At 42.7% G+C, this 26,993-nt stretch overlaps 1 protein-coding gene across 1 annotated transcript in view; it reads right to left on the reverse strand.

Moving 5' to 3' along the window:
* Nucleotides 1–6,782: 6,782 nt before the first annotated feature.
* Nucleotides 6,783–26,993, reverse strand: part of Zcchc2 (zinc finger CCHC-type containing 2) — a 46,600-nt gene continuing 26,389 nt past the window's right edge. Inside the window, exons 9-16 of the mRNA XM_055603074.1 lie at nucleotides 24,829–24,912; nucleotides 22,982–23,039; nucleotides 20,922–21,057; nucleotides 19,558–19,622; nucleotides 19,014–19,108; nucleotides 16,290–16,433; nucleotides 9,737–11,218; nucleotides 6,783–8,749 (exon numbers count right to left, since the gene is read on the reverse strand). Of these exons, the coding sequence (XP_055459049.1) occupies nucleotides 8,682–8,749; nucleotides 9,737–11,218; nucleotides 16,290–16,433; nucleotides 19,014–19,108; nucleotides 19,558–19,622; nucleotides 20,922–21,057; nucleotides 22,982–23,039; nucleotides 24,829–24,912 (2,132 nt within the window). The 3' untranslated portion in view covers nucleotides 6,783–8,681. The remainder of the gene's footprint in view (nucleotides 8,750–9,736; nucleotides 11,219–16,289; nucleotides 16,434–19,013; nucleotides 19,109–19,557; nucleotides 19,623–20,921; nucleotides 21,058–22,981; nucleotides 23,040–24,828; nucleotides 24,913–26,993) is intronic.

Below are 26,993 nucleotides of genomic sequence, written 5' to 3' on the forward strand. Positions count from 1 at the left end.
TAGGGAGAGTGAAGCCTGCAGAGGTGGAGACAGCGGGATCCTGGGACAAGCCCAGCAAGCTACAGATCTTACTGTGTGCAGAGAACAGGGGTGTAGGGCGAACAGGCCTTGGTGGCTGCAGGGAAGAGACGGGCTCAGCACCAGTGAGGGCATAAACAGGCCAACTTTAGTGGGGCATTCTGGGAGGTAAAGGAGGGAAACATTTGAGAGTGACAGGTCGGGCGCCTGGAAGAGCAAAATCAACACAAACTGTGCAAGGAATCCACAAATCTCTACCCTTAACCTTAAACCCAGTTTCCTACATCATTAAAGAGAAAAACAAAAACCAAAATTCTTAAAGTGTCCCATATGATTGGTCACACCAGTCAGCTCTGGGGGTAAGGGTGGGGTGGGGTGTGTTTCCTTCTTGCTGCTTCTGGGCAGCTAATTCTGCACCGTGCCACCTCCCCCTACTTCAACAGGAACAAGAGGCCATCCGGTCATCCCCCCCCCCCCCCCCCGCATTCACAGCACCAGAGCTGTGTGCACAGTGGTTTACAGGCTTCCTCCAGTTCTGCCTAGAGCTCTTCCCAGTGACCCTACCTTTTAGGTCCAGTGACTGTCTCCTATCACCATTGACCTCACAGCATAACATCTTAACCCCACTGTCCACAGTGGTGTTACTTCATTCTTGAACCATTTATTTATGTATGCATTTTTGTCTTCAGGGCACAGTCTCTTGTTCTCCAGTGTCTGAATTCTTATTTTCAGTCTTCTTTGATCACCCACTTTCTAGAAATTTCCTTCCTGTTAGGAATGTCTCTTGGTGGGTGGAGTGGGGTGGGGTGGGGTGGTCCTGGGGATTGTGTTGCAGGAGACCCAAGCACCACACTTTGAGAAATAGCCCTAACAGATGCTACTCAAGAGCCACAAACTTGGCAGAATAAAGGAACCCATCTCTTTCAAAGCTGTGAGGTTATCCTTTCTACCCCAAGGTTATCCTTGGGCCTGCATCCGGCCCTGTGTTTCCAGATTCTCATCTTCCCCACTCAAGACTTCCCAGGGCCTCTGGAAATCCAGCGCTGAGTAGTCCATTCTTGGTCATCTTCTGAAACTCCACTAGGAAACCCTCCCTTCCTCCTTCCCAATCCAATTACAATGTGCCCACTGTGAACCTTTCCCAATTTAGTGCTCATCTTCTGGTGGTGCTGGAGAAGCTGGCCCATTTACTGTAGTACTGAGTGTGCCCATCACTGCACAGAAGCCCCCTGCCAGGGTCTGCTGAAGATGGAAGGTGTGCAAGCACCGATTAGAGGAGGGCACAAACTCCTGCTCCAGACAATGGAAATGAACACATCTTTATTTCACAAAAGAAAATTAGTAGATTGTATGTGCAGCTCAGTGAGCTTACTTTGTGAGGAAATACGCAGTAATTGCTTTATCTTAAAGGGCCTTAGGGTGAGTGACAATGACTCAGCTTGACTATCGTAAGTGGACAGCAGGCAGGCAACGTAAACAAATGAATGTCTGCTCCAACACATCTCATCGTGGACACTGGAATAGTATTTCACGCCCCATCAAAATTTTTTGTAGACCAGCTCTCACTCTGTAGCCCAGGCTGTCCTTAAACGAAATCCACCTGCATCAGCATTTCTTTTTCATCTTTTTAAAGAGGTTAAAGCACCTTAGTTCAGAGCCACAGTTTCCTGATGTTGGCCTTTGCTGTAGACCCTCAGACCACAGTTAATTCCACACCCTTAGCACAAGGCTTATGCTGTCAGCACTAACCTTTAGCTATCAGCTCTCCTCCCTATGAAAACGACACTTCCAAATACAGCAAAACCTAGAAACTGTGACTAGCGCAGTTTGCAGTCTGTCCTGCCATCTACTGGCTGTCCTTCCTAATGCCATGCTTCCCTCCTCAAAGCCCCACCCTCCTCGGCATCTGTCCACCCTCACAGTGCATCACCCCAAAGCAGTGCGAAGAAGTCACTGAACCAAAAACAAAAACGGGAATAAAAATTACAAACCACACCAACTCACTAAAAGTAGAAGGCGGCTTCAAGTGCCACAACACTGAAGCCAAAAGGACGCCGGAGATGGCACGGCTGGGTTCCCAGCTTGCTTTCAGCAGTCATTGGAGATGAGTGAGTGGCTCAGCAGGAGTGTGCTGGTCTAATAGTACGAGGCCCCGTGTTCCCTCCCTGGCATTAGGAGGAGAAAAGCCAAGTGCGGCGGTGCACATGAGTGTGAGACCTGGGTCCCAGTCTAACGGAGAAAGGACTGCATGAGCACTGGTGCGTAAGATGGCCTCATACCATCAGTAATCCATCTACAACTCGGACACAGGTGATGACTGGGACAGCATCCCTGGTACCTCACTGTCGGGGCGGTCACCTGACTGCTCTTTGCTTGTGGATTCTCGCCCTTGGTGACTCCATTTCTATCAAAGTGGAAGCACATTCCTGCCCGGAAGCGTTGTGTGCCTGATAGCCTCATCTATACTGAGCATTCAGGTGAGCACAGGCTGAGAGGCTACGGTGCGTCAGACTGACTCCTTGCAACCTGTCTACAGAGTGCTGCCACTCCCATCCACCATCCTGTCAATCAGCCTGAGGGTCACGTGTGGGGCAGGTGGGCATCCAGAACAAAACCATGACTTGTACTGCCTCTAGCACAAGCAGACTTTGTAGTCATGGCACAGTTAAGTTCCAAACAATAGGATCTAGCTTCAACGAGCAAGAATGAGCTACGTAACTGTAGTTACGAGAGTAAGCCACCTGGTGGCACCCTTGCCATTTGGCAAGCCTGTGGCGATGGGGTGGGGTGGGGTGGTTGCATCCCCATTTCTCAGGCTTCGGGAGATGCACTGTTTGTTCATCCTGCTTGTGCCGCTGCTTCACTTTTCAGTATTTTGCTTCTTTGAAGCAGGGTCTTGCTATGTGGCCCTGGGAAGCAGACCTGACAGGTCTTGAACCTGATCCTCTGCCACTGCCTCCTGAGTCCTAGGACGGCAAGTGTGCAGGCACAGCAGACCTCACTTTTATAATTTCTTAAGTCTTACTGGAATATTCACTTAATGCTTACGGTGCACGACATCCGCTCCTTCAGCACAGGAGACCCGATGGACACGGTTGACTAGGGGCTGACCCGTGCAGGTCTGCTACTGCCCGGCCCAGCCCCCTTCCAGGGAGCTCCCTACAGATTTGTGCCAGTCTTGTTTGTGCAGTGTTGCCGTGGGGGCAGGCAATGGTGCATGCAGGTGGGCGCTGATCTCAAGGAGGGGCCTGGTCTTCGTCACCGATGTTTGCAGAACTTCCTGTCCCTGAACCTCAAGTTTCCAAGCCTCACACAGGAAGATCCCACTCTTTCCAAGTCGGCACCGGGTGAACGCAGGAGAGGGAAGCGGCATTGCCAGCTACGCCCTGACTCAAACACAGGACTGAAAGAGGCGCCGGCTCGCATCACCTCATGGCCACATGCCTGCATTCACTTAGGCTCTGGGCATAGGCTAACGAAAACAAATGTTCTCTATTACGTTCAATTTTCTCTAAATTGGGTCAGGAAGAAATTACATGTTTGCTTGCACTGTTTTTGTCCTCCATCAGGCAGCAGCATTGCTTTCCAGGGAGACTTTCCCCCCTCCTGGCGAGAGGTGCCCTGGACCCCGTTTCACAGTGGCTCACAATCGGAGCTCCAGGAGGAAAAAGAAACAGTTAACAAAGCACCTCACCCACCCTCCCATCACCCCACACCCGACCCCACTTCACCGCCCAAAGCACACTGCAAACACTGAAACAGGCTTTAAAGAACTTCAGGTGGCAAAGGCCAGTAGCTGCTCTTGTGACTTTGAGGGAAGGAACTTTGGAGACAGGCCAGTACACAGCACTTCACAGAAGAGCCTGATGCTTCCAGGCGCCCCCACCCTGTAAAGCCCGTGATTTTCAACAGGGTGGCATTTCAAAATTATACACTTCTCTCTCAGAGTTGACAAAGAAATTATGTTATATGAATGGGCATAGTAGCTGTGGTTTATACACAATAATAACAAAGAGAAATGGTGTTACAGGAGTCTAAGCTATGTCAACCAGTCTATGTCAACCAATAACAGGGGTAGTCCAGAAAGGATGGCCTGTTCTCTCTGCTCCATCTCATATTTAAAGTCAAGGGTGCAGCTCTTCAGCTCTTTGGGACCCCAAAGCCCTCCTCACTGTAGGTGTCCTTGACCCCTGAAGAAAGGGAAGAGCAGATCTGCAGGGCCACTCTTCAAGGCCAAGAGGTCAATTTTATCCCTCCAGTGTCTCAAAACTCACTCTGTTCTGAAAATGAATGGGTGTGTGTTGTGCATGCACATTCATTTGTGTTATCTCGAGAACAAATTACAAATAGGTTAGGGGGGTGGATTATTGTCACAGACTGCCTCTCTGTGGCTTCGTTGCCCTAACCTTTGAATGCTTTCATCAAAATACAGAACTGAATAAAGACATCTCCTAAGCATGAGTGGATGTGGCTCTTGACAGACACTATTAAAACTTGAAACCTTTTAAATCGGGAACCTCTTCAGAAACAAACGCACACCATATTTTTAGTACTTACCTAAGAAAACTAAACGCTGAATTCACCTAACTGGACTTGTTTCATGGAGTCCTGATGGAGTAACTGAGATGTCCACCTTGGCTGTGCACAAACTGCCCGTATCTGCCATTAACTGGGGGTTTCCAAAAAGACAAGCTCTTCAAGCGTAGGCACACTTCGTTAGCACACGAGGCAGACTTAACCACTCCTTCAACAGCTTTCTAGGTCCCCTTCATTCCTAGCCTTCTGTTACCACCTGAGTAGTCCCCCTCAGTGTTGTCACGCAGGGCCTTATCTTTCTTCATTTAATCTTTCCAAACATCGTTTCGCGCCGCCCCTCTCTTCTTGACTCTTCTGTTAAGCTGGCTTGAGTAAGGTGGTTTTCACTCTAGACCGACGGCCTTAGTCACAGCCCACCACTTAGTCCAGGCCCTCCGCAGGTTCTCAATGTCCTGGCTCTACCTCCTCAACCACGTAACACTTTTCTGACACCAAAGTCTTTCCTGCTGGAAGCCTGACAACTTCCAGCTTTCTAATCCACCCCCATTCTCCTGCTTGCACACCCTTTACCACTCACCTTGGTCTCCCTTCCTTCCTGACCATACACCACTGCCCTATCTGTCCAGTTTCTTGCCACAAGCTTCCCGTTCTTCACGCAGTGATCATGAACCTTCATCAACTCACCTCTCTCACAGGCCTACAACTCCCCCTGGAACCGCAGCCTCTTCTTCTGCAGCAGCATCTTGGGAGAATGTCAGGAGAGCGTTTCAGGGGCCCCTACTACGCTGTGGGAATGTGTCTATCACTAGGAAAAAGGTGGGGTGAATCCCGGAAAGCCGTATTATCCGCACTTACGAGGATAAAGCAAGCCTGGTGACATGTCCTAAATAAACTCACACTCAAACCAGGGCAGCAGAGAATGTTTCTGACATCCCTGATCCTAAGTTGAAAAGAAAAGAAGAAGCTACCTACCCCAGGTGTCACTGACAGAACAATGGATCCATTTAGCTATACTCATCCTTATGAAAAATATTTCAAGACGTAAGAATGAGTGTCAGGAACGCAGCATCAGGGGCACAGGCCACATGAGCAGACACAGCCCCAGGGGACTGTGTGGGCTCCCCCCTCACTCAGTTCAAAAGAAGCTCAAAGCTGATGCTTTTACTGCAGCTAAACAGGCGAGCAAACAAAAACTTGTACCTGGTGGGGTAAACTGGTGGGCTGGGTGAAAGCACACATGCTGACGGGCGGGGGGAGGCGGACACTGGGCCAATGCAGAGGTAAGCTCACCACTTCCTCGATGTGCATTATTGACGAGCCAATGGGCAAGCTGGTGTCTGTGGTGGTCTGGATGATAAATGCTTCCCCTCACCCTTAGTCTCAAGCATCAAATACTTAGTCCCCTATTGGTGACTGGTGACAATTTGGGGAGGCTTACAAAGTGTGGCCTTGATGGAAAAGTGTGTCACTAAGGTCTCCCAGTTTGCTCTCTGCTTTGTGCTTGCAGTTTAAGACACAAGCCATCAATCAGCATGCTATTCCAGCCTCCACGCCTATGCGCTACCATTGTGGATTCTAATCCTCTGGAACCGTAAATCCAAACAAACTTTTCTTCTATCAGTTGCCCTGGTCATGGTGTTTTATCACAGCAACAGAAACAGTGTCCACAGAACAACCAAACACACATGGATAGTGGTCAGGGAATAGTCTAACAGCCTTGGGTTTGCCCTTCACAGTGTCCTGCCTATGTGAGTGCCAAGAGTAGAGAGAGGCACTTCGGAAAGACTTCAACAGCACAACAGGCACACTGACCTCCAATGTTTAAAAATGCCTGACAGCCTAAAGACTTAGACTTGAGACTGGATTACAGAAAAAAGAACAAATGCAAAAACTTAATACTGAACCACAATAGTTACGTGCTTCTCACAGTCAATAGAAAACAACAAAATGGATACACTGGGTCCTTCGTGCTGTTGGTAAGGAGATGTCTAGTTTCTAAGGACAGGACTGATCTGTTTAAGACGCCACTGCCTTCCCTTCCATTAGAAGCTGCACAGGTAAACCAGAGAAAAGACTTTAGAACATCCAGGCAGTAAATCACGTTGGGAGACACTGCCCAGATGAAGAGGGAAATGAACTGATTCTTTAAAAGAAAAATCACCATGAAACCCGCTTTCACGGTTATAAAACTTGAAATAAGGCACAATTCTTGGGCTGTTTTTCTTTTTTCTTTTTTTTTTATTGCTGTTAATTCAAGGAAAAAGGTTGCATAAAATCCAATCTGTTCTAGAAATATAAGTGGCCTTTCCAGTACATAACATTTCAAATATCAAAGTATATGGTAAACATACAAATAAGGAGAAGGTAACATACCTCCTATGTACAGTACAGTATTTGAAATCATAAAATAAGCTCCATAAAGTACACCTGGTGAGTGAGTCACAGCGCACCTGTACAAGGCTTATCAATACTCTCCCCTCAACAACTCAACTGCAGCTTAACAAGTTAATAATGTGGTCCAAAAATACCCAGGTCAAATAAAATATATTTAATCAAAATAATTTCCTTTACTTGAACTTTTTCTTTCTAAATTAAAGCTTTCGTCTACCCTATCACACTCCCCCTTCTCTCCCATAGCTCCTACCCCTGAAAGTTTCAGAATGTACATTGGTGCTATAAATATAAATGCTACTTCTGAAGTGTTGAACTAGCTTCTTTTTCTTCAAGTTTCTTTTTTTCCTTTTTTTCTTTTCTTTTTTTTTTTTCTCACAATGTCAAGTTTCAGAACCCAGACCTAACGTTTCAGTGCCTCTGCCACACACCAACTATATTCCCCACAACAAAAGTCAACCATTTCTACTCTGTACCAAGGAATGGAAAAGCCCTCCTACCCCGTAGGCTTACAATATACAGTGGTACTTGTTCATTGCTGTTGAATGCAGCAGTCACTGAAGATCATCCAACCTCCCAGATAACCTCAGTGCACTTCAGGAAATCAAAAAATTACCTGGAAGCAATTTAGTACATAGATTGGCTTAAAAAAAAAATACCCAGCAGCATTAAACTTAGTGACATGACACTGACATGATTAATACCATCTCGACACACGCAGAATTCAGTCTTTCACATTGTAAATCAAGCATAGTGGTAAACAGTTATAAAAGTGACACTGCTTAAGAGACACAGCTTAGGGAGCAGATCCCTGACTTCTATAGAAACCCACAGATTCTGTTCAGATACAACAAAGCACACACTGTCAACACAATGTAACACTGTCACAGCTGGTGTCTGGTCAGATCATGTGGTAAGACAACAAGCAAGACTGGCTGCTGACTGTCCTCACAGACACAAGCATCCACACCAGTGTGTTCACTCTGTGTCTCTCTGAAGCAACAAGCTACAAAGCGTGGTGGAAGGAAAAGCTGTTTGCTCTCACGGAAGACCTGTTTGTCCATTTCACATTTTCGGCTTCCTGAAGTAGGACTTCCACCACTTGTTTTCATGTTACTTGCGTAAGTGCTGCATATATGTATTTATGTGATGCTTTCATGACATATACACATACTTCTTGGGAATCTGACTTCTAAAATGCACGGTGAAACATGTTGCCCTTGGTTCCTACACAGAGCAGGTTACATTAGACAAGGACTGCTGAGCACTCCTGCTGTAGGCCAGGGGAAGAGGGTAGCTGGCAAGAAACGTGTAGTTTAGGGTCAAAGTGAGAAAAGCCAGGAAGAAGCAAAGCTGCTTTTTTTCAAAACCATATTACTGTTACCAGTGTTGTGAAAACAAATTGGTCAATACACAGTTTAAAGATTCAGTAAACATTGCACACAGCAAGTATTCAGTGTAGAAAGCACACATCAAGGTTCTCTGTCCAAGAGTTTGTCTGAAGGTAAGTTACACGTATCATACACATAAGCCTGCTGTTGAACCAGGAGACCAGCGGCTCAAGAGCATCGCATTCTTTCTTATCTTGGACATAGGTAAAAAAGAAATGAAAACGCCCAACTGCATACAAATTTAGGAAATGTACAGACAAAGAAACAAAATACCTTTCCTTTCCTCCCCTCCACACCCCATGACTCCCCACACTTGAGTGCATTAAGAAGGCAAGCTTTACTCGTTCAGTCTGCAGAATCCAACGTATCATTAGAAGGGGGTAGGGGAGGTGCGTATCTCAGTCTGTAAGTGCCTAAAACAGGAAAGACAGAACGGCTAAGTCACCGCTTATGACTAAACGCATCATAAACCACTACACAAGACTGCAAACGGGCATGCTTTCAAAGGCCCTTCCTCAGCACTAACTCCTGTCCAAAACAGCAAGAAAGTTACTCTCTCAAACGCAATGGTAAGCATGTGCTTTAAGTATAACCTAAAGCTACTTAGCTAGATTTTGCTTTGAGGATGCCTAATTAACATATTCCTGATTGAAGACCTTCTCTAGGTAAGATCTGGCACAATGACAAAGGCCAGATGCAAGAGAGAGAGAAGGGTGACCAGAACTGACTCTGGTCCCTTACCCACATCTATTAAAGTGCATTTTCTTCTTTCTGGTGTTAGCACTATTCAAAGTCATTCTTGTTTCTTAATTCCTAAACTGGTATTCAAATAACTCTGTTCCTATAAAATTTCAGTGGACTCTTGAATGTTTCTTATGTGTACTGAGTCAAAGTGCAACATGAGCACATATGTGAGCCAGCCAGTTGCACTGAGGCTCTAACCAGACTAAAAACCCTGTATGCCAGATAATTAGCTTGTATCCTAGTTCTCAGTATTTAAAAGCTTTGAAAGTTTTCATACTCTGAAAGAGAATTGTAACTCTTGAAATACAGCGCTGCAAGCAAGGGTCTTAACATTACAGAATATAGATTTCCATGCTCTCTCTTGAGCCTTGAGAAGGACCTCTGATGTCACTCCTTAGCGACAAACTAGACATCCTCAGACCTCCTCATGCTCCGTGACCTGGGTCTACACTGGGTCTCTCTGGCTCATTTTGGGCCTTCCTCGTGCTCCATGACCTGGGTCTACACCTGGGTTTCTCTGGCTGCATTTTGATTTGTCACTGAAAAGACAACCTCTGTAAACAAACACACAAACGATCTTTCCGCTAAGACAGAATCACATAATCGAGAAGAAGCGGGAACTCAAAAACAAGTCCTCTGGGGGTTAGTGGGATTACCTTGTTGATTGGCCTCCATGGACGACTGCTTACAGTCTTGTGCATAGTGCCCGCTTACACCACAATTGTAACATGAGACATTCCCATTCTTCTTGGGCCCAGAACCACTGGTGTTGGCAACTACATTAGGTGCTGGATATACAGGATACAATCTCCCAAATCCTGCCATCTGCTGCATGCCATAGTTGGCTTGGCTCCCCATAACTGGGTCATGTACCAGTCCATTTGCATATGGAGTCTGAGGCAGAAAAAAAGGAAGTTGGTTTCCATTGCTCTGATGTGCTTGGTTGAGGTAGCTGCCATTGCAAATGGATGGCAGAGTGAAGAATGATGGGACTCGGTACATTGGTCCAGGCATTGGATTGGGATAATAGTAACTATTTAGCTGAAGGTTTCCATTGGTCCCACAGCTGCACCTTCGCCCACAAGAACCACAGGGGCCCATCTGCTGTGGTGGCACTATGGTCCCATTAGCGTTCGTGTTCCCCACAGCACTGATGTAAGATGTGCTGTCACTCTGTGCAGTACTATGTGTCAAGGCAGGGCTGGGGCTTGGGGCAGGACCTGGGGTGTGGGTAGGAACAGCAGGAGGAACTGTGGACTGGGCTTGACTGATGCCTGTACTGGCTGGCTGGGCAGAAGTGGCTGTGTTGAGCACACTGGAATTCTGGGTGGGGAGCACACTGGCAGCGAGGGGTGAGCCTGGAAAGGTGTAGGAAGCTGGTGGCTGTGCAGCTGAGAGGCCAGCTGCTGGAAGAACTACCTTCACATTAGTCGGCTGAGGGACGGTCCCTGTGCTTCCCTCAATCTGAGGCACCATTTGATTGAGTCCTACCACTTGGGGTGCAGATTTTGTGATGGGGTCTGTGGTAGCCACAGGAGATCCTGGGAAACTACCTGGGTTATGGACAGGAATAAAGGCAGTGTTTGGTGATCCGATGCTCAAACTTCCGGTTGGTTGTTGTGGAATATTAACTGTGCAACTCTCAGAAGATCCCTGTGGTGGTGGCAATTTTAGCCTCTGCAATGTTAGCTGCAAAGCAGGAGTACTACCGTGTGGAAGGAAGGTTGATGGAATGGGTAGAGGGGACGCCAACAATTCCAGGTGTTTCTCCGACTCTCCGGAAGCAGCTGGACCTAGGATTCCAACAGGGGTTGAGTTTGTGGACTCCATCACTGTGGAGAGAGCCACGGGGTTAGGGACAAGCATCCCCACTGCTTTGCCATCTGCAGATTTGGGTGAAGGAATGACCATTTCCGACTTCTGGGCACCATTGTGCATGACACAGTGTAGAGCTGGCATAAAGGGAATATGTGGGTACTTGTGTGAGGTCAACGGAGCTTCCAAAAGGTTTCCGTTCTCATTTCCCAGTGAGACGATCTGAACAGGTGGCTTGACAGTGACAGTCTGGTTGACAGAGCCATAACCTGTAAACCTGGCTGATGATGGATTCCCAGAATCTTCAGAATTGCTGTCTGTGTCTGCAGAAAAAAACAAACAATGCAAACACAGAGTAAACCAGGCTGAATTCTATTTTTCCTGTTATTCTAAAATTTAGGTACATCCAAAATTAATCTCAAGTCTGAAATGCGTCCCTTTATCACATTTCCCAACGCCCAAGCTAACTTCTTTTGATCTTTGGCTTTATCTCTAAAAAAATGGAGCTATGAGCAAAACAACAATAACAAAGGTCAATGGAATAGAAAACATGAGAGATATGCACGCACCACTACCTTATTACTGAGATAAGCATTAAATAATCAGTTAGGTACTCTTCTCAATTCAGTACCATGAAATTTGATTTTAAATTTATCTCATAAATGATTCAATTTAGGAGTTTGATCAAGGCAATATTTACCTCAAATCCTTAAGGTGGGAAATGGAATTAGTATTTGTACCAGTATATTCAAACAGGGAAAATATAAAAGTGACTATATTAGTCTCACAATGAACACACTGTTGGAATACAAGAGGAAGAACCGCACTGCCATTTCCACATCCACACATGGCACACACAAAACTGTTCTATGTTGGTGTTGAACCCTGAACCACATCATGGTACACACCAAAGTCACTCCAGCTTCCAGTCAGGACAGAGAGGAGCCAAGGTAGTACCTGATGCAGTGTTTCAAAATGGAAAAGGCTGCACTGTAGTCTACACAGCTCAGTTAGACCATGTGTGTAGTGTAAAAATCTTTCTTCTCATAAATTAAGCTGGATTATATAAAAAGTGTTTATATTCACTAAGGCAAGACTGTTTATATGCAGCTGACAATGATAAACATTCTTGAAATAAGAGTGTCAAAAATTAATCTTCCCAATGAAAGGCTAAATAGAACCCACTTAATGACACAGAATATCTAGTATTTAACTGAACTGTCTCAATTTATTAGAGGGTAGCTTCAATTAATGAATGAATGGTTATAGCAAATATGTCCCCTAACAGATAAATCACTCACTACTTTTTACTAAACTGTATAAGGATAGTATCCCTAAATTAACAACCTCTTCAAGGCACTGGATCTATACCATCCATCAGTGCAGAGTGAAGAACAAAAATCAAGATCAAAAAGAGAAAAAGAAACCATGTTTCAAATGGTCAGTTAAATTTAAATTAAAACTTTAAGTCTTAAGTCACAGTAGATAATCCTATAATTTTTGAAGCACTATAGGGATCAGATAGAAGGATTGTTTTGTACTGACTTTCGAAAGCATAAAGTGTCAGCATTTTTATGACAAACAACAAAGCCATGCACTTCTGAAAGCCTTTGTGTGTTCTCAAAACCTGGGAAACATTCAAAGCTCTCAATCCCGGTGTGTGGCCGGGAAGCATCCTAATGGACTCTGTCTTTAGGTAAGCCTATGCCGATAAAGGGCCATATCCTCTATGAGGCCTATCATCTAAAAGATCTGAGACCAAAACAGGAATGCTACAAAGTTACCACAGACCTGACAACCTGCTGCAATCTGCTCAACAGTCAGAATTACCTGCACAGCTCACAGAGGTTAAGTACAGTGTGCATTAGAGCAGTCTGTTCAGTTAAAGCAAAAGATTCTACCAATGCCCCATAGCTCTGAGAGGTTACTTCACTTCCTTCTTGAGAAAATTCTGTGCATAAGTGCACTGTGGCCTCAGATTAGTAGCACTAAATAACCAGTCTTCGTTTGACGTGACTATGAAACAACCACAAGGTAAAGACTGATTTCAACCATCTGCAAAGTAGTAGTATCCTGAGACATGCCCTAAGTACAGAGGCTAAGGTCCCATGGAGCTGAAAACTGTGCAACAAGAAACCACATTTTCACAGAGAAACTGTTTGAATCTGTGATCAGCATGGTACCTTCATCGCCATGATTTTAACCATCAGCTGTGGTAGGCACATATGAAGGACACAATCCTCATTAAACATAGGCTATCCAGGAGGCTCTTACTGTCACACCAGAGTGACAGTAAGGCTTTCCAATGTCAAAATCAACTTTCTTAGAAAGGTGGAAATTAACTAAAGGTCAAGGGCAATCAGAGGAATGCTTAAGAAAAACAGGTGTATCTTCTAAGAACAGAGACCCTTATGACCTTTTCCCTTACCCTACCTACCCTTATCCACCTATTTCCTTTCCAGTCCATACAGTAACACTATCTCAATGACAATAGCTTTGAAAACTGGTAGAAGTCACTGGAAAAAAAAAAAGTTAGATCTGAAGTTCCCACAAAACCTGTCACGGTGTCAGCTGAGTGGTTGCTGTGCTCACTCTGATAAGTCTCTTATCCACAATGAAATGATTTTGTTATAATCTCCTTTCCTAAAATCAGGAACAAGACAAGGCTGCCACCCTCTCCGTATCTCTTCAACATAGTACTTGAAGTCCTTGCTAGAGCAATAAGACAAGTAAAGGAGATCAAGGAGATTCAAATTGGAAAGGAAGAAGTCAAAGTATCACTATTTGCAGATGATATGATAGTATACCTGAGTGACCCCAAAAATTCAACCAAGGAATCCCTACAGCTGATAAACACCTTCAGCAAAGTGGCTGGATACAAAATTAACTCAAAAAAAAAAAAAAAATCAGTAGCTCTCCTGTATACCAAAGACAAATGGGCTAAGAAAGAAATTAAGGAAACAACACCCTTCACAATAGCCACACACAAAAAGTACCTTGGTGTAACTCTAACCAAGTAAGTGAAAGACTTGAAAAAAACTTCAAGTCTCTGAAGAAAGAAATTGAAGAAGATATCAGAAGATAGAAAGATCTCACATGCTCATGGATTGGTAGGATTAACATAGTAAAAATAGCCATCCAACCAAAAGCAATCTACAGATTTAATGCAATTCCCATCAAAACACCAACATAATTCTTTACAGACCTGAAAAGAAAAATTCTCAACTTCATATGGAATAACAAAAAGCCCAGAATAGCTAAAACAATCCTCTACGATAACAGATCGTCTGGAGGTATCTCCATCCCTTATCTTAAACTGTACTATAGAGCAACAATAATAAAAACTGCATGGTACTGGCATAAAAACAGACTGCTGGATCAATGGAATCAAACTGAACACCCAGAAATAAACCCACACACCTACGGACATCTGATTTTTGACAAAGATGGCAAAACCATACAATGGAAAAAAAAAAAAAAAAGCATATTCAACAAATGGTGCTGGTCTAACTGGATGTCCACATGTAAAAAAAAAAAAAAAAATGCAAATAGGCCCATACCTATCACCCTGCACAAAATTAAAAGTCCAAGTGAATCAAAGACCTGAACATAAAACCAGACACACTCAATCTGTTGAAAGAAAGAGTGGAGAAGAGCCTAGATCTCATTGGTACAGGAAACAACTTCCTGAACAGAACACTAACAGCTCAGGCTCTAAGATCAACAATTAATAAATGAGACCCCTTGAAACTGAAAAGCTTCTGTAAAGCAAAGGACAGTGTCAACAGAACAAAATGACAGCCTACAGACTGCGAAAAGATCTTCACCAACTCTATATCTGATAGAAGGCTAATATGCAGAAAATACAAAGAACTCAAGAAATTAGACACCAACAAACCAAATAATCCAATTTAAAAATGGGGTACAGAGCTAAGCAGAGAATTCTCAACTGAGGAATATCAAATGGCAGAGAACCACTTAAAGAAATGCTCAATATCCTTAGTCATCAGCAAAATGCAAATCAAAACGACTCTGAGATTCCATCTTATACCTATCAGAATGGCTAAGATCAAAAACTCAAGTGACAACACATGCTGGAGAGAATGTGGAGAAAGGGGAACCCTCCTCCATTGCTGGTGGAAGTACAAACTTGTACAACCATTTTGGAAATCGATCTGGCAGTTTCTCAGAAAATTGGGAATAGTACCACCTCAAGATCCAGTTATACCACTCCTGGGCATATACCCAAAAGATGCCCCACCATTCAACAACTATGACATTTGCTCAACTATGTTCATAACAGCTTTATTTGTAATACCCAGAATCTGGAAACAACCTAGATGTTCCTCAACGGAGGAATGGGTACAGAAATTGTGGAACATTTATACAATGAATACTACTCAGCTATTAAAAACAAGGAAATCATGAAATTTACAGGCAACTAAAAAAGATCATCCTGAATGAGGTAACCCAGAAACAGACATGCATGGTATACACTCGCTTATAGGTGGATATTAGCCGTATAATATAGGATAGCCATACTAAAATCTATGGACCTAAAGAAGCTAAACAAGGAGGAGAATCCTAGGGAGACTGCTTAAATCTCATTCAGAATGGTAAACAGCATAGACACCAGAAGCAGTGGAAGAGAGAGAACAGGATGGGAACCTACTATAGAGGACCCTCTGACAGGTTCTACCGAACAGGGAATTTAAGTAGATGCTGAGACTCAAGGCCAAAGTTTGGGCAGAGTGCAAGGAGTTTTATGAAAGAAGCAGGGGACAGAAGGACAGAAATAGGGGTAGACGCTCTACAAGGAGACCAACAAAGCTAAAAATCCTGAGTTCAGGGGGTCCTGCAGAGACTGATGCACCAACCAAGCACTATACATGAAAAAGACCTAGACCCCGTGCTCAGATATAGCTGATCAGCAGCTCAAGTCTCTGTTCGGGTCCCTAGTAAGGGGAACAGTGACATGCCTTTGTCATGAACTCGATTGCCTGCTCTTTGCTCACTTGCCCCTGGCAATATAGCCTTGTCAGGCCACAAGGAAGAGGATCCAGGCAGTCCTGATGACACTTGATAAACTATGAGCAGATGGTAGAGGAGAACTCTCCCTTTTAGTGGATTGGGAGGAGTGGACTAGGAGGAGTTAAGGAAGGGGTCCTCAATTGGGATATATAATGAATAAATTGAAAAAAAAAGTTAAAAAAATTTAAATGCAAAAAAGTCCCCTTTGCTTTCTTTTTGGTTTCATATACAGTGAATGACATTTAAATAACTTTTATACACATTCTAAGTCAATAAAGAGTTTTTTTCTGTGACTGAGTTTGCTTAAGAGAAAACAGTTTCATCCACCCCCACCTCTTTCAATCCCCTTTCCTAAAAGCAAACCTCTGTCCTTTTCTTCTTCACTTTCAAAACTTTCTCTTCCATCATGTCGTGGACTAGACGGAGAACTGTAACTCTCTGAAGATGTTTCTCCACATGTGTCATGTCCAGATCCAATGTCCAAATTCATATCTAAAAATAACAACTCTACAAGTTATGTTAAATAGTTATGTTAATTTTCAAATGGAATTAGAAATTAGTTGTAGCTATAAATGATTTGTTTTCTTACAACACCTAAAAACTGTCTTTGATCTATATTAAAATTCATTGTTAAGTAGCTGATAAACACATATTTAAAACAAAGGCACAGAACAAGTCTATTTTGCTATATCAGAATCAGCTTCTTGTAGTGTCAGTACAGTATCACCACTTCGAGCTGCGTTCTAAATCAACAGAGTCTCTCTCCCTAGGACTTGCTAAAGAAATCCTCCAAGGGTGGGTGGTCTATCATAATACTCGTTCTGTCAAAGCCATGTTAGTGTATTAAAAGCAACATGTTTTTAACCAAGCAGATTAAGTAGCCATTTAATTTCTACCCAGAGGCCACTTGTATGCCAAGACATAGTAGGAATGACTGCAGTGTACACAGATCAATTAGCTACATCCGCTGTGGGTACTAGGACAGAATAGTCGTATGTCTAGTCACTCATACAGCAGCCCAGACACAGCTCAGACCCATCCTATTCATTTCTCTAAGCCTAACACCGGTTTTGTTACACGACCAGCATCTAACATGTGTTTACTGTACAAATCCATATAAACAATTCTAGGGCATTCTTAAGATGCACTGGCAAGCTAATTATTTCCATGGCAACAAGGTCGACCAATAAAAGGCAACAACTGTTAATCACCCTGGCAAAATATGTACCAGAGGAGACATATTTGTAGAATAAGCAAATTTAGTTGATTTAGCCAGTGCTTTAAGAAGGGAATAAAGGTCTAACAATGTAAAGATGGTTAAGGATTGATCTAGCCTGCCATAGCCACACAAATGTTAAATGAATTATGAACAATATAGGCATTAAGAATGTATATATCGCTGGGTCCTTTTGGTTAACACCAAGTTGCCAAGGAAAAACTGCACAAAAACTCAAGAAGCTGTAAGGAAAGTGGTAGCAGGCTTATAGAAGAGTAAAAATTGTACCAAAAAAGAAATCTCAAGAGGATCTGATTTCCTTTTAAACTCTGTGGTGCAGCAATCAGAAACATGGAAAGTGGGAAGAAAGAAACGCTGGCACGCTAAGGTGAACATCAAGTTCTTTTTACTGTTTGAATATTTTGGGGTATATTTGTGTTCGTATGTGCATGTGCACTTGCCTGTGTGCACATATGCAGAGAACAAAGGAAGGTGCATGTGTCTTTTATCACTTCTCACCTATGACTCTGAGATGGCTTCTCCCTGAACCCAGGGCACACATTTTCCATTAGGCTAAGGCTAGCAGGCTCAGCAATCACCACCCCTAGCTCCAGGGTTAAAGGCTCCTGTCAGATCATATCCAACTCATTTTGTGGTGCTGTGTAAGACGCAAGTCCTCATGAATGTGCAGCGTAAAGTGCTCTTGAGCCCTGAGCCATCTCTCCAGACCCCACAGCAGCAAGTTCTAAGTGATCGCTGTGTGGTGCTGCATATGCCTGTTTAGAATAGTGATAATGCAATTAAAAAAAACAAAACAAAACATGATTTTACTGAGTAGTCTAGTCTGGCTTTGAACTGAACTGGTAATCTTCCTGCTTCAGCCTCCAAAGCCTGGGCCTTCCCGAGTGTGCCACCCTCCCTAGCACTGAGATATCACAGGTTTCCAAAACACACTGCTTACAGAGATGACTAAGCACAGATTGCTTCCTGGAAGCAGAGGACAGAGAAGGGAGCAGTGAGAGACCTTTACTTTGTTCTCTTTCATAGTTCTTAGCTATATGAATGTACTATTAGGCAAAGGAGAAGTTAAAATTTAAAATTTAAAAGTAAATGATAATGGGGCTGGAGAGATAGCTTAGCAGTTAAGAGCACTGACTGCTTTTCCAGAGGACCTGGGTTCAATTCCCAGCAACCACATGACAACTCACAACTGTCTGTAACTCCAGGATCCAACACCCTTACACAGACATATATGCAGACAAAATAACAATGTACATTAAAATATATATAAAAAATAAATTCTTGTTACTTTTGTTGTATCACAAATTAATGCACTACACCAGGACATTAAGACTTAAAAAAAAAAAAGTTATTTCTGGAATCAGTGGGTTAGTGGCATAAACACAGAATATGTTCCTAGAGATCTATGGCTTTTTACTCTTTTTCTATCTTTACAATAGTGCAGGCTGGTGAAACACAACAAAACAACTGGTGACTAGTAGAAGGGGGCTTTTCAGATGAATCTACTCTCAACAGAGGGACTATGGTCTCTACCTCAGAGATGTTAGGTAGATGCAGACTAAATAACCTTGTCTAACAAAGCTCTACAAAGAACAGCCATCAAATTCTAAAAAGTATCAGTAACATTCTAAAGTTGACAGTATGTGTCCATTTCCCTGAGGGTGGTCCATAGAGCTGCAGAAAAGACCTCCATGGCTTCAGAACCAGCCAGCTCTGCAGTATAGACTCGGGCCTGTCAAACTGGGAACTCTCGTACACAGCAGGCAGGGGACTGACACAACAGCTCAGTGTCCACCAAGCTGAGGCTACACTAACAGACTAAGAAGCACCGGAGCAAAGACCTTTCTTACCTTTCACAGTACCGCCATGAGCATTCTGGGGAGCAGAGAGTCTAATGCCATTTATTCTATTGTTCAATCTGTTCTCCGTTTTCTTAATTTTCTCCCTAAACCAAATATATTAATATTATCAATACTTTTGTTAAGGTCCTCTATCAAAAACATTAAATACAGTAGTACTAAAATCCTCCTGACACTTGTATAATTAAAAACCGTAAAAAAGAAAAGCCCTTCCATACTAAACACATCCTTTGATAACGGTTTTACTTCTGTCGCTTTCATGTTGATAATTTCAACTACAAATGTCAATCCCAAAACTAAAAAGTAAAACCGTTGGAATATAACTATATAACTATATATATATATATATAGAGAGAGAGAGAGAGAGAGAATTATGTACTATATAGTTATTTTATTTAGTTATATATGTTTATATATATATATAGTTATATATATTTATATATATACAAAAACTAAATACACCCATAGCCAAATACTGCATGCTTGTCCTTCCTAATTATTATTACTGGAAACATTAACATTAAATTGAACCTACTTTTCTATTTGTGGCTTTCCTTTCTTCTTATTTACTGAAGATAAGCTTCGTTTTTCAGCAGAGTGCTAGTAGAAATAAAAAAGAAATAGACCTCAGCTACACCACACTGCTAAAGGTATCCTAAAATGACAATGTTCCCCATCACAGACTAACACATTTTGATTTCCAGCCACTTCTGATGTTACCTACAGAAGCAGGAAAGCATACATATTCTATGACGAATACGTAACACAAATCATGGGAAAATTGCTATTTTAAATCGGATCTCAAGTCAATAAGGTTTCTTTACTTCCACTTTCACTTTCCAAAGTCAACCAGTCAAAAACATACTCAGGATAACTCCAGAAGTAGACATGGTGCATGTCTTAAATTTCCATTTGAGCGAACTGGTGAAACCTCACTTTGTTCCACCCTTCAGGACATACTCACTACTTGCCTGAGAACAACTAAGCACCTCAACACAACCACCGAAGTTAGGAAAGTATACTGTTACAGCTTACTTTATTACAGTGGTACTGTTAACCTCACGCTGGGCCCAGCTCAAAGCCTATCATAACTTTGCACGTCTGCACAGGAAAACGCACACAGTATCTGATACCACTTGGTTTTCAGGTACTCTGCTTGCCGAGTTCTGGCTACGCTACTGCTGTGGGCAAGGAAGACTACTGTCTAAAATAGACTGGGATCGAGTGATCGCATTCGCTATGGGTCTTCATTTGATGTTTGGGTCAATAAAACTGGCCTATTTGTCAAATTTAAGACAGGACATAGACACTGGAATAGAGAAACAGTGACAAGTTACAATTTCTCAAAATAAGCTCTGGTCCACAAAAACACACATGGATCTGTGTATTGGTCAAAAACAATAAAGTTCACAAATCAGTCTACCAGAGAAACAGACTGCACTTACAGCATGAGTTCTCTGCTCCAGTATGTGGGGGCACATTTTACTAAGGGCACCACAGCATTCTCCTCTCACCACAGCAGTTCACGAGAAAGCAAACATTCATTTACTGCTTGAAAAACCTTGTCATATCAAGACAGTGACATAAAATAATCTTTTTAAGGCTACTACTACTACTACTATGTAAATAAACTGAATAATTTAATGAACCCCTAGAACTAGAATAAAGATCGTTGGTGTCCTAATAAATTGTAATTCCTACACAAACAGCCAGTTATCTAGATAGAACTTTCCAGACCTCAGAAGAATTCAATCACATCTAAGGATAAAGTCTGGTGCTGAAACGTTCCCTCACTTAATAGATAAGCCATCTGACACTGAGCTTACAGCATTCAGTTCTTAGGAAACACAGAGTGGCAATGCTTTAACCACATGGCACCAAAGCCAACCCGCCACATACTTGGTCAGCTGAGGTCACACAGTGTTCTGAGTGCTGAATGGCGGCACAGCCTTGGTTCCTCCAATCCACAATTCCATTCTGTTCTGCATACTGCATGGTAAGCCCATCCAATGGAGAACAGCTTGTACCAACACTGCTTATAAAAAGAAAGCATATGACAGTGTGAAGTCTGTCCCCATCCTTAACCTACTCTACCATCTCAATGAAGAAGGTACAAGAAAACTTTCGCCAACCTCTTAGCTTCTGTTGTTTCGGAGTGTACAGTGACAGGTATATCGAAAAGTGGATACTCTTAAAAAATAATAAAAGTCTAATTTATGCTCCACTGCCAGTCAGCTCAACAGAGAGGCTGCAAAACCTGCTACGTGAGGAAATGCATGAAGAGGCACCTGAAGGATCAGCATAAAGTGATCGGCAACCCTTCAAAACACAGACAACAGGAACAGGCCTAAGGAATCCAGAGAAGTTACTGGGTATAGACTGGGTGTTTAACACTGTTAATGAATACAGGAAGACCGAGGAGTCTGCAAATTCACTTGAAAGAATCAAACGTAAAGTATTCTCTCTCAAACCAGATTAAGAATTCAATGGATGGGAACATGATAAAAGGAACTGATGAGAAGAAGAAAAAGACCTAACATAAAAATGTAAAAGACAAGTAAGGTGTGTGCACGCATAAGGACCTTGTGACAAGATGGCCCAAGAGGACGAAATAAGAGGAATGTCTGCAGACGTGACCTACGAATTTTCTAAAATCAAAAGATACAAAGATTTTAGAAGCATAACTGCTGCAAACCAGCTACAAAGTCTATCACAGACAACTGAGCAAAACCCAAAAGCACCAGGAGAGAGAACTAAGGAAACAACAGTACCAAGACTGACTCAACAGTAGGGATGGTGGCTTCCACCCCAAGAGCCGTCTAAAGTGAGAGGGGCTCCCAGAAAGGAGAACAATGACTGCCATAAGCAAAGAGGCTCCACGCACATGGACAGAGACAAGCGAGCAGGTGCCCACAGAGTCAGCAAGGGTCCTGTGGCACCTGAGTGAGGGGGCAGGACCACTGCTACATAAACCGGAAATGACATAAATGATTTCATGTGATTTGCCAGAGACATCAGGTGGCAGAAGGGGATTATACACATCAGGTGAAAACTATACAGTTAGAAGAAGGTGGTCAATTATAGCTTCAAAGAGCTAACAGAAAGAAACTACCGACCAAGAATCACACAGCACGCAAAAAGGCTTTTAAAAATTAAGGCAAACTGTACTTTTTTCCTCTAGATAAAAACTTAAAACTGCAGCCAGGTGTGGTGGCGCACACCTTTAATCCCAGCACTCAGGGAGGCAAGAGGCAGGCAGATCGCTGTGAGTTGTGAGGCCAGCTTGGTCTACAAAGTGAGTCCAGGACAGCCAGTGCTGTACAGAGAAATCCTGTCTCAAAACAAAACAACCCCCCCTGCACTCATGGTTAAATGTAGCTCAGACGCAGAGGGCTAGCCTAGCATTTGTGAAGATCCATGTCCAAGACCTAGTAATACAAAGCGCACACACCGTAACTGCATTTATCGACACAGATGTATTGCAGGGAACAGTGCTTTCATTTAAAAGAGAATCCATCATAGGTGGATGCTTGAGCAAAAAAGAACCTAAATGAACACTGAAAAAGGGTATCAAAACTTAAAACTATGAAGAGAATGAAAATGCAGAATGATTATTATTTATAACTCAGAAAAAAGAAATGTTATAGTGATTCAAGCTCCTCAGATTACTTGAGAAATGCTGCAAGCACAAATTTACATTAGACTTTAAGAGGTAAAAAGACACACTGCAATTTTTGGGGTAACCACCAGAAGAACAAAATATAGTGAAGGCTGCCACAAGAGAAGAACTTCAAAAGACAACGAGGAAAGAGACAAAAGGAGAACGGCAGGTAAGACAACTGAAAGAAACAGAGCAAAATGGTAGAATCACAGACAACCAAAATATCAGGGATTTAACTAAATGTTGGCTGACTGTAAGGTGTATAAAGGCATTCACACTTTACAAGTGAGATACCTACTTCACAGAAGGACTTTTCCCAGCATGTTTCTTGTGGATTATGGTATGCTGTAACACATCTAGGGTAGAAAAAAAAAGCAGAATTAATCTTTGATACTATATGCTGTAGCAAAACACAAAGCAGATGATATACTAACTGATGTATCTAAACAGTGGTGGCCCCTGCTGAGCACAGTTCCCAGCATAAGGGGAGTGTCCACTTGTTTCTGTGAGACAGGGTCTCCCTACATAGTCCAGGTTGACCTCAAATTTGAACTCCTGCCTAAGCCTCCTGGGTGCTAGGATTCCAGGTGTGTGCCACCACACCAAGCTTACAGAAGAGACCGTGCCACATCTTCAGTTATGTAATACACTATTGAATCAATCTAGAACCCTGACAATGCAGCCACTTCTGATGAGAACTGATAGACTAAGATCAGAAAGGAGAGGAGGACCTCCCCTCTCAGTGGACTTGGGGAGGGGCATGCATGCAGAAAGGGGGGGAGGGTGGGACCGGGAGGGGAGGAGGGAGGGGCTTATGGGGGGATACAAAATGAATAAAGTGTAATTAATAAAAGTTAAATAAAAAATTAAAAAAAAAATACACTACTGAATCACCTCAAATGTGCAAAACAATCTTATTCAAAGCCATGCAAATGTAATGTGAACATGTTACTTCAAATTGTATTTACTTCAGGTAAAACTATTTCCGTTAAAGTTTCAGTACTTTTAAAAGTCTGTAAGAAACACATACACCCATGTACAAAATCACTCTCTAGTTACTCAGAAAAAGAAATAACATATGAGGTAAGACTAAGGGTCACCCTTCACTCCACTCTCCCTCTACAGAGGTTAACTATTAGCTAACTTGTTGAGACACTCTAGTGAAAGTACCATTTTAACTACCCGTACATGTGAGTACATTCATAAACTCATACAGGGCTGTGGCATGTTGAATATGCTACAAATACCTTTTTCCTTAACTGCTGCCTAGCAGTGATAGCACTATTTAGTTGAAACATTCAGGCAACTCCCTGGTATTTGTTGCTACAAACCATGCTGCAGGCAGCACACAGCCAAGTTTCACAGATGCCGAATCAGCAGCAGGCAGCAGCCATGATCTCCAGCTTCACTGCATCATGTCAAATGTGGTCTGTGCAAACATGTTTACCAATTTACATCTTAGCCGTAACGTCTGAGTTCCCACTGCCACTGTGCTTGGGGCATCAGACTTGAAAATGGTTCACTGTTCTGATGAATAAGCAATAGTTTCTCACTGTCCTCTCCTTTAATTTCTCAATTACCTATGAGGCTGTGTGCCTATTAGGTAGAGGTTTCATCATCCATAAACTCACATATCTGTTGAAAGGAATATCTCACTGATTGATATCACGATGATGATTTCACTGATCCAAGGTAGAAGGAGCCTTCTATTGCAAGCAATTACTCCTCTCTCTGTCAACCCCTGCTGGTATCTCGTCAGTAGACTGTTTTCTAAGTATCTGGGCTCTTTGGTCATATATTAAGTTCTTGCTTAGTCAAATTTGTGGTCATGATCCACCTTATTCAACAAAAGCCGCCTTTCTCCAGGCTTTCACATAAATCTTTAAACTTTACAATTTACAAACACTTGTTATTCCCTTGAAAGCTTCATGCATGACATATGGTGGGATCTGATAAATACTCACTAAAAATAAAAGCCAGCTGTGCCAACACCATGAAGTGAGCAACCTCTTCTCTGCCCACTGCTCTGTTGTCTAATGCCGTGTCTGACACACCCCAACACCCCTGTCTGAATGTGGGCTCTCTTTACTCTGTTCTGACCCTGTGTCAGTGTATGCAGACTTAGTCTAGTGAGTCTACAATTACCTTCTTCTTGACTTGAAGCTTCTGAGCTGTCTTCTTTTAAGTGTTCTAATATCTTAGAAGTCTTCAGAGAGGACTGTAAGTTATCTGCAGGAAATAATTCAATACTACTAACTCTGGGAAAATTATAGTAGTGAGATAAAGAAAATAAGTATTATGATTATCCCTCTGCCCCAAGGAGAGGAGAGGGAAGAGTTACTAGTGAAAGAACCTTTCTCCAGGGAAGGACCTTCAAGAATGCACAGGACTATCTGAGTGGAGTCCTGGAGCCAGCTGTTCCCTCAGGCACCGCCTGGGTGGAGCAGGTCACCCCACACCTGTCAGTCACAGCATCCTCACTCACCAAAGGACCAAATGGGGGAGTGTACCTCTACTATCTACTGTCTAAACTTTTGAAAAATTCCAGTTTGTTGTACACTGTTACTTTTTTAAAACCCTGTGGCAATACTGAAATGCTATAAAACCCAATTTGTTTGTTACAAAGCAGTAATTATGGATAAGCACTGACCCGTTGAAAATATTTTGAGAGCAGTAGATTCAAGAGTATAACACTGTTTGCACAAGAGTTATCTGTTAGCATACGGAACACTGTTCTCTGACCCAGGGGAACAAAAGATAGGTTTTTGTTTGTTTGTTTTAAGTGTGCAAATGAACCTGACAACACTGTGTTATTCTTCAGCAAAACAACTCACACATGTAGACTGCTGACAAGTTTCTCCACAATCTAACACGTATACATTCAACAGTATTTTACATGTTCACTCCAGATAAAACCTGCCAGGCTCCTTAGCATTGCTTGCAAATTTAAAACCTTGCCAAGCCCTCACGAGACTCTGCTTATGTATATGCATACATCCCATGTGGGCAGCTTTTCTGAGCAGGCTGATAATCTGGGAAGAAGCTTAACTTTGTTTCAACACCGTTTTAAGATGAACCAGATGCTACTGGTAGAAACCATTAAAAATGCTTACACTTTGGCTTGGGGAAAGGTGCTGACTGTTAAGAAGCCTGCAGAGCTCTAGAACAGCTATGACTTTAAGAAGTTCTGCCCCTATTCAGACAAATTCAGCCTCCAAGCCATGGAGCAGTGCATCTTACTTCAGTTAGCTGGTCTTGCAATTGTACTTTTGGTCCTACCTGCTAACTAGGTTCCAAACATTTAAGGCATGCACACAGATACCAAATGTGCCACACCAGCAGTTAAACTTTAAAAGCTAATACACGTTGAGTAGTCAATTATATTTTTCATCTCTTTTTTGCATACCTCAAACTGAGGAGGCATGTATTTTCTTTTTTCCTTTAAGTATAAAAAAATGACAATTGAAAACAGATGGAAAGAAAAAGTGTTCTGGAAAATACTGGCTGTGCTTAAAGTGCAGAGAAATTACCTATGGGACATATCAGCATTATTGGCAAAATATTTGTTTGAAAGTCAGGCTGAAGAGAATTTGTGGAATACTGAACATGAGACAGAAAAGGTGAACACTGAAACACGAAGACAAAACAACACATGGAAGCAAGACTGAGAAAATTTCCTGAAGAGGTGCTGTTCAGTTTGCTACTGAACAGGTGTGCTCTTAAGGGGCAGTGACAGTAATGGACACAAGGACACCAGAACAGTAAGCTATAAGGCTCTAAGAAGAGCCGAGCTTTCAAGCAGCCGCAGCCTAAAAGATCCAAAGGAAGTTCACAACAGAAAGGATGGAAAAGGACAAAAAAGGACAGCATCCTTTGTCTAACATAGGCTGGTCTTTAGATGCTGATGGGGCAAAGGACACATGAGATGCATATGGGCTAAGGGGATGTAAAAGTCAGCACAGGATGGTACTCCAGGAGAAAGAGACAACACACATCCTGCCCCAGCGCAGGCAACCTCTTGGGCTCCGTAAACCAGCTCTGCAAGGAACTGAAGGGCCTCCTTTCTACGGTAACCACTCTGCTTGGTTCTATTATACTTTCTATATCATGATCTTTAAAGGTTCAGTGTAAAGTTCAATGACGAGGCCAAATATTTCTTAATTGCATGTCTCTATTCCTTAACTTTTGTCTAAAATTCTTAATGTTTGAACAACAGTTTGGCACAGAAAGACAGGAAAAACAAGCAACAAACAAACCCCATTAAAAAAAAAAAAAAAAAAAAAGCACAAAACTGAACAAACAAAAACACT

This window comes from Psammomys obesus, unplaced genomic scaffold (assembly GCF_907164565.1).
Source record: "Psammomys obesus unplaced genomic scaffold, mPsaObe1.curated_primary_1811, whole genome shotgun sequence".
Taxonomy (NCBI): Eukaryota; Metazoa; Chordata; class Mammalia; order Rodentia; family Muridae; genus Psammomys; species Psammomys obesus.